Genomic DNA, 13686 nt, shown 5'->3' with positions numbered 1-13686 from the left:
CCCCTTCCCTCACCTCATCGCCAGCCGTGCTGAACCAAACCTGACAGCTATTCAATTTTCCCAAAGCTAAATCTAATCTGCAGCCGTCTCCCCCTCACTGACACACTGTTACACTGGAACGCCTCAGCCATCACCCACCCTTGGCAGCAGATTGGCACCATCACACACACTTCCCCCTCCACCTCGACGCAGACACACACATCACACATTCACACACAGATATGCAAAGTCATCCATGGAACAAGAAAGGCAAATAGAGGGCAAAAAGAGAAATGAGTAAAACTGCCTTTCAAATTAGTGTGAAGAACAATTTTGAACATTATTTTTTACAATTTTATTTTAGGCATTACCAGCCTAAAACACTGAAAAAAAAAATCTGAATTAGGCAATGTAATAACCCACCAATTTTTCGGGGGGCTCTAATGAAACACATTTTGGACAGTCAGGGGAAAGCTGTTACATGTGCCATAATTTTTTATCATATTTGTTTGTTTTTTTTTTCAACTGGGCTGAAACACAGCAGCTTAAATACAACAGTGGCGTAGCTTAGGTTTTAGAAATACTGAGGTCATGGGCCTAAATACCTCCAGCACAACCGCATCTCCCGAGGACACTTTTGACTAAATACCAAAACGTCTGTATAGTTTGCAAATTTTATATCTCACCACCACATAGACTAAAAGCCTTCTCCAAGAAGGTAATTCTGGTGGAGAAATATGACATCGCTTAACCTCTTGGTTTTTATTCACACCTAAAAATAATTAGAGTGATTATAGAAGCTACTATGTGTAATTTGTGTGCATTTGTAGAAACTCTCTAAAATTCATACATTCCCCCGAAACATTACTGTGGACATGATCTCAACAGTCCAGTGTAAACAATTGGTTGCTACATAACTGTACATAGATTATTACATGTGTATGTGCACAATACAACACAGAAATCATTCTAATATTCTCATATTAAATTTAGCAAAGCAACTTTGACAAATAAACAATGATTCACATAAATAAGATATCTTCTTTATAAAGGCTTGTAAAGGGCAATTTGTATAGGAAATAAAAGGAACTTAAACTACATCAGTTTCTTTGTGAGATTCCTTTGAGAAAAGGAATGCTTTATCAAATTAAAACTTTAAGTGCTGTTTAATGTGAGTGCTGAGTGGAAAATATATCACAAAAAAAGAAACAACTCATATTGCAGTTCCACACACAGCTAGAGTCATTCTTCCACTGTTCATCCAAATATGTAATTAATTTTAAATGAACGTGAAAAACTGAAATGCATAATCATTTCCACTTCAAAATTAGACAATTAGTCATGCTCTTAAATCTGGTTAGTGTGACTAAAATACATATTCAGAACAAAAATAGATCTTTTTTTCTCTAACAGACAAACATGAAACTGTCTTCTGCAGAAATTTTGAATTATATTTTTGTGAAACAAGTCTTGCGGAAAGGTCTTCAACGGATCAAAACGATTTTGTGTGTAAAGCCCTTAACTCATCAGGGATCTCTTGTGTTGATAAGATTATTTAAAAGCTCATTAGATGATGCCAAATAAACTGATATAAAAATTAAAAAATAAGCTGTTTTTAGCACCAACCAGTATGAAAGATGCTATACAAATGAAGTATGATTGACGGCATTTGAAGCAAAAAACTAAGCTGGTTTTATTAGTTATTGAAAATGTGACACTTGTAGGTTTTCGTTTACATCTTTTTTTTTTAATCTGTCGGTAATAGTATTATATAATGTAGGGCTATAATACATATATGTAATGTTTAAAAAGGTGGGAAAAAAACATGCAGAGTGCACTACTGGGCTGGAGGTGCTGGCAACTGCAAGACGAACATATAGTCAGAAAAATATGTATTCATTTCTTAATTTTGACTTTGTTAATGTATATAAGTATGTTTCAATGATGATGACATATTTCTTTAAAATCACTTAGTGATAACGAATATTTTATTGCAAAAGCTGATGGCTGGCCACATCGGTGGACACAAATTTAAGCACGTTCTTCCCCCTCTTTCACTCTGTACATGAACCCAGCAAGTGCACATTGCGTGTCTTTCCATAAGCCTTTCGCCTCTTCACTTCACTGGACGACTTCAATACTAATATATATTTTTCACCCAGCGTTTCTTTTTGAGGAACCACTCCACTCTGTCCTCTTTTGCTCATTCTTTAGGAATTTCGTCAGTGGCTTGCCGCACTAAGCTCTTTGGTAGTAGAGGAAAATGGTATGGCAATGCTCTGAAACCATACATGCGCACACACTTCCAGACGCTCACACTCTTCCTCCTCACCCAGGCAAATCAATTCTAGCATACTCTTGTCACACATCATTACACTTTCCTATCATCCTCTTTTGTTCAGAATATGCGTCTCTGAGTGTGGGAGAGACAGTGTGTGTACGTGTGATTGAGCATGCTTTAAGTAGGTGTGCAAACTTAACACACACGCATGCTGCAAACACATACACATGCTGCCTATTCCTCACCCTCAGATACAGCTTATGCTTTTAAAAATAGGAGAGCAGACGCGCACGGATAACTTTCAGAGAGCCGCGGTGGCGATCCCACAGAATGATCATTTGTCTTGTGTCTTCCATTACCAAGAGGCTTGAAGTTATTTCAGCGTGGCATAATGTCCCACTACTTTGATTCCAGAAAGCCATAACATCAGTGAGGTGAAAACTAGTCTAGCCAACAACACACACGCAGACACAGCCATCACAACCAGGCTGGCTCGTATAGACAGGTTGCTCAATGATACATGAAATTAAAGATTTCAACAGAATAGCAGCGAAGAGGGTAAAACACACAGAGCTAATTCTAACTGTCAGTGGGAGATGTTTAATGTGTCTCAAACAGAAGTCTCCCGTCCCTTGTATGGGTGTGTGAATGTGTGCCCATATACAGTGTATCTATATATATGTATTGTATGTGTACATACATTGATGAGCGCCCTGCTAGCATCTGATTTGTGTAACAAACTGAAGGTCTCATTGATTAGGGGTTTTTTTTCTGTCTTGTGCAAAAACACACACACACACACACACACACACACACACACACACACACAGACTGATATAACCTTGAAACAAGAGCTGTTTCCGATGGATACAGGAAGCGGGCTGTGGCGTGGGAAGGGAGGACAGATCAGGACAGCAAAGGAAATGGAAGGGGGGGGGGTGAAATGCTAAATCTGGTCTAACTGGATTTAAAAAATATATTTATATAAAAAAAAGACTAAGATGTTAAATTTGTCTTTGAAAACAGCCTCAACCAAATCAGGTTATTTGAAGTAATTATTTTCAAATATTTATATTTACATAAATCCTGTATCCTAGGTCCTTCTGGGAATGATGCCGTTTTCCAACTTAGCTGTCATGCAATCATTTTATTGACTATTTCCTGTTTGACTGAAATTGCTGACAGCATCTATATGAATTATCTATGATAATATTAAATTAAGCTGGTAATGTATTTGGATTAGGGCTGTCACTCAATTAAAAAGAATTAAGTAATTTATTGCATGCTTTTGTGTTATTAATTATGATTAACCACACTTTTGCACTTTTTAAGAATGTCTCTTATTAAAGATGATTAAATTGGAAGTCAAATCAAGCATCAAATTAACGCAGAGGCAACACAAAGGAAGTATAAAATTCAATTTGTAGCATTTTAACTTGGAACACAAAGTAACACCATGAGCCACAATAGCTTCCAGTCATGCAGAACTGCACAGAAATGTTACCAAACAAAAATACTGACGAGCACTATTTGGTCTTCTGTGGTGGCTTAACTACATCTGTGTAATGTACTGGTTTGGTTTGTACATCATCATCAAACAGCTTTTAAAAATTCATTTCCCATCTATAGCATATACATATACAGCCATATTTTTTTCTTTTTAATCTTTTTTTCTAGAATATTTTCCATACATTATAGAATTTATAAGTCCTTGATGTGATGGTGCAAAAGTATTTTTAAAATAAAACGTGACAATGTATACTGTTATATGTAGCATGACTCAGGTTAAGTTGCATGCATAGTGCAATTGTCTGTGTCTGTGTGTGAGTGTGTGTGTGAGTGTGTGTGTGTGTGTGTGTGTGTGTGTGTGTGTGTGTGTGTGTGTGTGACTCTTGCAGAGGTATGGTTATTTCCAGGGGAGTTTTGTTACGCTAGGGTCAGAGAGATAACTGAAGAGAGACTGAGTCCATCTGTCCCCTGCCCAGGGGAAACAAACACACACATACACACACACAAAACCACACACAAAACCACACACACTCTCTCTCTCTATCTCACACACACGTTCACACACACACACACACTTTTGTCTTTTCTCTTCAGTCCTCCTCTCTATGTATGACAGTGTATATCCCACATTCTTTCTGCCTATTTAAAAGCATATGTGCCCTCGGGGGAACTGTGGTCCCTCCTCAGCAGTCCTCAACAAGAGCTACAAGACTGTACTGGACACACAATGAGGCCCAACATACAGGGCACTGTGACATGTTGCCAAAGCCTGCAAGTGAATCCATGTGTGCATTTATACACCCTGCACATCAGATGATACAGTGAATAACGCTCTACTTACGACATACCAGTTTGGTGTGAAAAGATGCACTTTTCCCACAAAAAGGTCTCCAGTCTTTTCTTTGCTCAATTAACCCTGCGGCCTTCATTTGCATTTCATAAAGAGGTCGTCACTCTGTGGGAGGGTTATCTTCTTTTTGGAGGCAGAAAAAGATGAGAAGGGGGTAGAGTTTCTATCCTGTCAAAGAGATAACACTACTACTCTTCCTTATCAGCAGCTGATGAAATCCCATGCTATAGGACTGTATGTGTCTATGGGACTGTGCATGTGAATATGCAGTGTGTGGCCATGTGCATACCCACTGTGTGTGCATGTATGTGTGTGTGTGTGTGTGTGTGTGGGAGGTGGATTCTGTATGTGTGCACTTGTGTATAGGGGACATATGTAAGTGACAGACACAGGTCGTGGTTGTGCGTCACATCATATCTGGTTTGGCCTGTGTGGCACCTTACAGCAGCCACACAAACCACAGTGGGTGTCTGCATCCACCAGAGCCCTGAACTGCTGGCCCTAAGCACAACATTGTGTGTGTGTGCGTGTGTGTGTGTGTGTGTGTGTGTGTGTGTGTGTGTGTGTGTGTGTGTGTCCACTAAGAGGTTAGCACCAGCTTTGCCCTTTATCCACCGGCTATCCATTAGCTAGTTTTAACTCATGCTTCATCAACTGACCCTCCATTAAGAAAATTTGCATTCCATCACACTCAAATCTTGCATTAATGCCACAAAGCAAAGTGGAGGAGTAATGGGAACAGACTGCAGAGAGGTACCAAAAGAGGTAAGGGCATTTAGAAATGTGAGGAACATGTTCAGATGTTTAGGGGGAAAAAAAAAAAAAAGTGCTTTCCGGAGAGTATATCTGCGCGTGTGCCGAAGTGCTTGAGAAGTGGGCACTCATTTAAAAAGGCACATGTTGTGAATAGGCTTTTAAATCTGCACCTACCTAGTCGACATGCATAACTGATTCTCATGTGGCTAAAAAGCACAGTTTAAGAGACGAAGAGTGACATTTCTCTCAGCTCAAAAAATTACTCAACAGCAGTCATTTCCTCTCATAGGCTGTTCTTTCACATCCACACAGCAATTTTAAAAGTCTTTTAAAAAGGTATCTTTAAGCTTTTAAATAAACCGTTAACCAGAGGATCGCAAAATTTCAGCTTTGAAAATAAAAAGATCTCTAGTTAAGTGTGTGCCCCTGTGTGTAATTAAACTTTTTTTAAAAGAAAGTCTCCTCTTCTCCTCCATGTTTCGAATCAAGAGTAAAACTGCCCATAAAAAGTACAGCTTTCTGAATAAGCTCATAAGCGTATTGCAGTTCCGGGCTGTAATTTAAGTTTGACACCTGAAGCTCACCTTCTGCAGCAGCTGGGATCCAGAGTACTTTGCAGAGATGGACTTCATCTCTCCACCAAACGCTGAAGCCCACAGCTTCACCCTGCAAATGGCACACATGTACACAGACCAGCGAGAAATCAGAGACACTTAAGACACAAATATATAAACAGACAATTTAAAGCAGTTAACATGCTGACTTAAAAAATGAATCCAGCAAATTTTATGTTTTATAATTTAAATGTAACAAAGGTTAAAGAGCACTAAATAAATAAAAGTTCTGAAAAATAAGGAAGTTCTGATTTGTAACTTGGAGAATCAAGTGATGCGCGGCACCTTTGCGTAAAAGAGCGTCTACTTACACGGACGGAGGAATGCTTTGGTGGGTGCCTCCCACCTCGGTGACCCTGGTGCTCAGAGTTGAGAAAAGTAAAAGCAGACACGCACGCCACGCACTGGAAACCACACAGCTCCGATCCACCTGCATCTTGGGCAAAAAATACCCTCCCTACGCGCACACTGCGAGTTTTTGAGCTTATGCTGCCACCGTGGATTTCTCCCCCCCCCCCCACCCCCCTCTCCAGAGAATCCAGAAATGGAAAAGAAAGAGGAGGAAACGGAGGAAATGAAAAGTCACCTATGCCGACTGACTAAATCGCGCATGGCAATGTGTTCATCTGTTCTTAGCGCGGGACGAGCGATGCGCCTTGGCAAACGGCAGGATCCTCAGTTATCCAAAGTGCCGCGGTGTGGCCCCGCTGACCGGTGCGGTGCACACGGCTCTGCTGCCCGGCGGAAAGTCGAGCACGACTCCTCTGGTAAAGTCCGCTTAGTCGCTTTGTTGGACCGACCTCACCCACCGAGAGCACAGAGTGGAGGTTCAGGGGGAACCGGGGAGATCATCAAACGATGCAGCGCACAAGAGCACGCCTACTCCTCTTGAGTGGAGCGACTAGCCTCCCCTCTCTCTCCTCCTCTCTCTCTTTCTCTCTCTCTCTCTCTCACTCACACACACACACACACACACACACACACACACACACACACTTTCTCTCCTCCTTCCTCAGAATCTGAGGATAGGCTACTGAAGATGCTGTTATTGTTGCTGAATTACGCCATACTTTTGACCTGCATCTCTCCCTCTCCCCCTCTCACGGGCTCTAATACAGGTCTATAATAGCTAGCCTTTAGCTTTCATGTCAGATCAAGTCATGTACTGTATGCCCAGTTCACTGAAGCAGGAATTACTGGCAAAGTGCTGACGGAAGACAGAGAGGGAGAGGAGAAAAGAAAAGAAAGTGAGTGTGTTTGTACAGACACAGAGGGAAGTGGGGGTGTTCAGCTTCTTGGTGGAAAGGACCAGAAGATAAGTCCCTTGTGCTGAATAAAAGCATGTCAATTAAATGCACTTTGCAGCAGTGATGTGGCAGTGGCAGTGTGTGGGCATATGGGCTGTGAAAGCGGATGAGAGCCCCCAGCGACGGACCCCGTGTGACGGATCGCGTTTCACATAGAGCTGGAAGAACTCTGCCAAAGCACTGGGAGGGGATCAACATTTACTGAATAACCTATCTCTACTGCTGCAGGGGAGCTGCCCTGTTGATTATGGGCCTACCCTTTTAATACCAGAAGACTCACCTTTGACACATGTGGGTCAAACATCAGTGTGAAACAGCTGGTCAAACAACTATAGCTGGTACAGACCTGTCAGAAGAGTCTTTACACCAAAAGAGTCTGCATCACATTCAGTAGGCTTCTGGACTTCTATATTCATATTTTTAAAAATGTGCATGCATTTATAAAGTTAATGTAGAAGAATCATGTATTTGGCATTGGAACCAAACCTCTAGTAGCTGATCATATTGCCATGACACATTAAAATGTACTCAGGTAAGTGAGAAAGTGCAAATCAACAAACATTTTTTCTCACCTGATTTTTGCATAACGCTTATCCATCTTATATTTACTGCTTTTCCCTACAGTGGCCACTACTTTGATGTCCATGATACAGCTCCCATGTTTCCAAACCAAAAAGCATTGTAATGAGACTATAATGAAGATGAGACTATAATGAAGTCAGCCTGCGCTGGAACAGTGCAAATACAGTGCTGGCATGGGTAATACAATGAGGAAAACTCATTGAAAGAGGCATATATCTGAGAGTGACAGGCTGTAAAAGTACATCAAATGTGTGTCGTAAATCTTAGTGATAATTGTTAACAGTTGCAGAGCAAAAAGCCTCCTCAGTCAGTCAAAACACAAATTGTTCACATTACCATAAGCAATGCACTCCGCGTTATTAATGTACTTTTAACCTGATAAAAGCTCAAACACTTTTAAAACTGATTAAGAATAATAATAGAATAATAAAAAGCTCGTCATTCAATACGAGCCACTTAAAGGAGCACTCCAACAATTTTACACATAGAGACTAGTTTTCTCATCTTGAGGAGTGCTATTCAGCCTATAAATACAGTTGTGTAGCTGTATAATTCCACGGCTCTCGCAAGAGTGTTTTTTTCATCACCTTCCTTAACAATGTGAGATCATGTTTAAGTCAATTTCTCAGGAAATAATGTATCAAAATATTTAACATATTTATGGTGTTCACATCTATGGGTTTGTAGAATGTGACGGAAGAAAATGCTTAGTTGAACTTACTATCAATACTAAGTGGCAGTGCATATGGTACCAGCAAAATTTAGGAAGCTTACATTAGTATTTCATTCAGCATGCAACTAATAAAATTACATGATAGCAGTTGTATCATAGCAATGAGTCAGTTCATATGGCTGTAGAGCTGTTTAAATGGTATAATCCTGACATCATCATTTCACACTTCAGGTAATAAAATATACAACTATCTATCTATCTATCTATCTATCTATCACAACTGTCTTGAGTAAGAATTAAGACAGAAAAATGAGTAAAGCTATACTTGAGAACAAAAGATGTGTAGGATTGTTTGGCTGTGGCGGAGGTATGCGCTCTACTGAGTGCCACTCTAGTTTTAAAATCAATAGGAAAGTAATGACAAAGTCAGACAATGATGCTGTGGAACCCACAAACATATCTTTATGAACTAGTAATAACAGAGAAACTGTTTAGTCGTATGGACATCTCATTTTGTGGCACTTACCTTCCTGTTAATGATCATGTCCTCTTTCTTCTTCACTGTTCACATTATATCTGGTAGGCTATTGTGTGATGGCAGTCAGACAGTATGGAGAAATGATTGCCAAGTCAACAACCAACTCACCATCATCGCCCCCGAGGTAAGAAGATGACATATGGCATTTAAAACAAGTTACTTTATTCTTGCAAATCTGCACAGAATAAAACAAAACTATCAGCTATGATACTTGGACTGAATTGGAGTTTATCCACAAGACCAGAGACTCCTCTGGGACATCCTATTTGTAAAAGCATTAAGTATTTTTTTTACTTTTTTACTTGTTATGGCAGATCTAAGTGTAAGTGGTGATTTTATGTGCAAAGTGAAAATGTAAAGGCATCTGCATGGGACTGGTCTCATCTTGAGAAAAAACCTTCGTATAGAGCGGATTTTTAAAATTTAAGTTGTGCAAATAAGTATGTGCTGAAACAGCTCCAAAGTAAACTAAAGTCAGATGATAATAAGATTATTGAAAATAAATTCCTCCTATGTACTCCCAAGAGTTGTCTCTTTCTGTCTCACCTCCTTTGGGACAAGATAACATCCCTCACTCATGTCCCATGGGACTCCGTACACCATCCCATTAGTCCCTCCTGATTCCCAATCTGTTGTTCTAATAGCTTCTATCCATGATACAAAAGACACAGCTGATTTGGAGAGAGAACCATAATTATTCCAGTGATATTATTCAATTGATATAAAAAAAAAACAAACATCAGATCTAGTAACTAGCTAGGAGGCGACCACTTTTCCAGAAAATTCCTAATGATAGATTCATGTACTTGGGCCAGAGGCATGTCCCAGGAGATTTTCTGAATGGATGGGGCACTGAGGTAGGAGACTAAGATCTGGATTAGCAAGGGATTGGGGGTTTTTTTGTACACAGTATAGTCAACCTTGAAACTAATGCACAGCATGTAGTCGCCATGGGGATGAGGTTATTAATATGGTGAGCAAGACCTGAAATTAATAGAGGACAAACAAAATAATACATTTCTACATCGATGTAAAAATATATTCACAGATAATAAAGTCCTGCGCGCACACACACACACACACACACACTTCATGTAAAAATGTGAGGGAGAATTAGTCATGGGTCATATCAGTCGAAAAAAAAAAAAAACATCAAAGTCTAATGACCCAGTCTTCCTTTCCATCTTCACACGCCCACGACCCTCTCTAACCCTCCATTTCCTCAGTTCTGAATGCTGTAATCACACCTGATTTTGGAGAGCAGAGTGTACCTAGGCTGGTGGTAACCGGGCTGTACCTGGCATTACAGTGGAGGAAAAAGGTCATTCTGACATCTATAATGGTGCACTTCCTTTTCCAGTAGTGATGGCTTTCAACCCTCCCTACACCCCCTCCTGTATAAAATCTGCAGCTTTACATATGACAAAAGTGATGGACACCAGTTATCTTATGCTATTTTTTTTTTTTTTTTGCAATTTTTGTCAAAGTAAATTAAAACATAACAAGCTGTTTTTTTGACTGCCTATTTATAGTAAAACCCCATCACTTCATTCTGCAAAAATGATGAATCAAAGAAGAAATAAACTATGGAAGTGTATTTACAGGAGATGTATTTCAACCGCACTCAGCAGCTACTCTGTATTGTGTGCCTGTGTTGATAACATCTACCAAGCCAAAATGGGAAGGCCTCAAACGTCTCAAAAAGGATATTACATCAACTACACAGGGCTGTGACCAGTGTGAGAGCTTCAACACTATAGCCATGTTTCCTTTCCTGTTGTCCCTAGTTTGACCCCAGGGCTACCAGCTATTCTGTTTCTCCAGCAGCTCATTAGCACCAAGGTCAATTCTGCATACCACCTCAGAATACAGGATCAGTTGAGAAGGCATGATTGAACTACATATGCTGATGCTTCAGTGAGCGTCACTTGCAGCACATGCTGTACTCTATGAATTTCCTTTTTTTATTATGGTCCCAAAATGTGCATACATATGCATTTTCTCTTGGATTACTGTTGACAATATCATGCCCTGTTGTTTTTAAAAAAATCATTTTAGAACATATTGCCTACATTTAGGTGGTGTTTTAGTGTCGGAGTGATAGGTATGAGTGAGGTGAGAAATGCATGAATAGAGCCTTGATGATACATTAAAGGCCTTTTTAGGGAATTCCCAAATATGGTCTTCATAACCAGATAACGACCAGTGTTCCATCTTACAGGTTTAAAAACAATCCTTATTAGAAATCTAGTCGCATACTGTATTTTATGTGTTAAATCATGGGAAGAGGTTGTTATTTTTTTTTGAGCTATTGCAGAGCTGGAGCACTTCTGTCCAGGCTGGTTTGTATTTACACTAGAAGGCAGGAGGCAGCAGATTGCGTCTGTCGGTGAGCATCGATGTTTTCATCCGTATGGACAGTGATGGGCTCAGTTCCCATTAGTGGCTGTGAATTTCAAAGCACACCATAAATAATTCTTTGTTACCAGGCTCAGAACTCACCTTGTTCTAGAAATATCTTGCTTAATTCAATTAATAATGAGATGCCAAAGACTTTCCTCCATCAGCACTGGCAGAGAAACAGACGACTATATATGATGATGAGACAGAACATGGCTGGCTGTGGAATATGCACTGTCACGGATCAAAATATCCACTGCATACAAGATTCATGGGCTCCGAAAACAAGGACAAAGCGCCAAGCGCACCATGATGAACAGCAGGGGGCGGTGGCAGCCGCTGCCTGAGAGAGGTGAGCTTCTGCCTGGTGTGGCACCTGTGAAAACAGGACAGGGAAAATGAATGATTACTGGGCTTTCCTCCCATACTGGGAAGTGTCCTTGAATGAAATATTTGATCTCTAACATTGGCAAAGGCTGACTGTGCTTGTACAAGGAAGTTACTTGAAAAGGAAGGTTGAAGCAGATGGAAGGCGAATGGAGGCTTTTGGGAGAAATCCTCTTCAACTGCGGCTGTCAACATACAGTACACTGGGTTGAATAGATGATTAAAAAGCTTATGCTCTCAGAGATTGCTTGGATTCTTCAGAGATTCCTCCGGTGCTGGTGAAAGGTAGCCTAATTTTCCAGACTGGCATCTCCTCTTCAGAAAATTGCTGTGGATGTTTAGATGCCATTTTAACACATTTAGGAGAAGTGAGGAAGATGTGCCCTACGGGGACATTTGGGAAATTGCTCATTATTTATTAGAGACGTGTACAACCTAATCCAGAATAAAGTAGGTACGATACGTCTACATTTTAGTTTGCAAGATGAAAAGTAGTTCCCAAGTGATCCAAGTTCAGAAAATCTATTGTGGCTAATGTTCCCATTTTCTCTTAGTTTTTCACCTAAGAATATCTGCATAGTTGGCCTGAGGCATAAGCAGAATACAGCTGCTTAGGGCCCCAAAGCCTTCAGGAGCAAATTATAAATTTGAAGTCCCCCATTCAGTTTTGTTTTTTTTTTTTTAATAATTTAGGCATTTAAATCAATAATTAATTATATATTTCTTTTCCTTTATGTTTGCACTAATGAACTTTACTGAATAGGTGTTGTTCAGTCAAATCAATATCTGCACATGAATTAACAGGCTTGGGATTGTAAGCCTGTGTAGTCATGACAGAACAGCCACTGTACCACAAGTACAGTGTGTAAAATATCTTTATCACACAAAGTTACAGTGACTGATAACAACAAGGTAGTCAGACCCTCTTCAAGGGACATCTAAAATATTTACCCTATTTAGGTGGTGATAAGGTGAAAAATACATAAAATGTCATAACAGATATGCTAACCTTAAAAATAAGACTTTTACCAAAGAGAATTCTTGAGTATCACACATTCCAAAAAGAGCATTATTAAATGTCACCACCTTTAACAAGACAATGCCATTTTCTGTGTCTTTCCTGTATGTTAGCATGCTATTGTATGATTACATATTTGATAAATTCTTTCAAGATCAACAAAGCCGCTGTGATTAAATTAAACCAGCAAGTAAGTAAGAGTAAAGACAATCTTCCGTACAGCAGACAGGTAGGGAGGAGATGCAGACCTGCACAGTCATGCATCTGGTATCTTCTGACAACCAGTCAATAGTGAAAGAAAGAAACAGCTTGTTCAGCAGAAGAAAAGAATGGGAAATGAAGAGGGGAAGATATCCTGTGAAAAGCAAGAAGAGGCAAGAAAAAGCAAGCAGAGAGGAGGGTGCTTCAGGCTTTCTTAAAGGACACCAAAGATTAATTTGTCTTCGAAATAATCTACAGAATGCGATGCATATTAGTGAACATAATTGTGTTTAAAAGCAATTATACACCAGTCATTTCCTTTGCTCAGAGATAAGAATTAGAACATTGAGCCATTTATGAAAGAGAAATGAGCTCATGGAAGAGTGAAAGTCCCATAATGGCCAAGGGAACTGTGGTACTGGTGACCCAACTACACAGTAGATGACAAAGAACATCATGAAACCAAGAAATACTGGCATGATATTATGTGACGCCTCGGCATTATCTATGTGCACTCTATGTGATTCGCTCATGTGTTTAGGCAGAAACTGTACCTTTGCTTGTGACCCACACTGGGCACAAAGAGAGGAT

The 13686-nt window shown here is 39.9% G+C and overlaps 1 protein-coding gene across 3 annotated transcripts in view; it reads right to left on the bottom strand.

Moving 5' to 3' along the window:
* The window catches only part of cacna2d3a (calcium channel, voltage-dependent, alpha 2/delta subunit 3a), a 112243-nt gene extending 105731 nt beyond the window's left edge, over window positions 1-6512 (bottom strand). For 2 of the 3 annotated variants that reach the window (XM_071476366.1, XM_071476367.1), the window contains exons 1-2: window positions 6301-6511; window positions 5960-6041 (exon numbers count right to left, since the gene is read on the bottom strand). In XM_071476366.1, the coding sequence (XP_071332467.1) occupies window positions 5960-6041; window positions 6301-6425 (207 nt within the window). In that variant the 5' untranslated portion in view covers window positions 6426-6511. Of the gene's footprint in view, window positions 1-5959; window positions 6042-6300 lie in introns of all 3 variants that reach the window. The other variant, XM_071476368.1, reaches the window with a different exon arrangement.
* Window positions 6513-13686: the final 7174 nt, after the last annotated feature.

This window comes from Trachinotus anak, unplaced genomic scaffold (genome assembly GCF_046630095.1).
Source record: "Trachinotus anak isolate AG129_WGS33_773 ecotype Australia unplaced genomic scaffold, CSIRO_AGI_Tana_v1 ptg000004l, whole genome shotgun sequence".
NCBI lineage: Eukaryota > Metazoa > Chordata > Actinopteri > Carangiformes > Carangidae > Trachinotus > Trachinotus anak.
The sequence above is the reverse complement of the archived record's forward strand: the minus strand, read 5'-3'. Positions and strand labels throughout refer to the sequence as shown.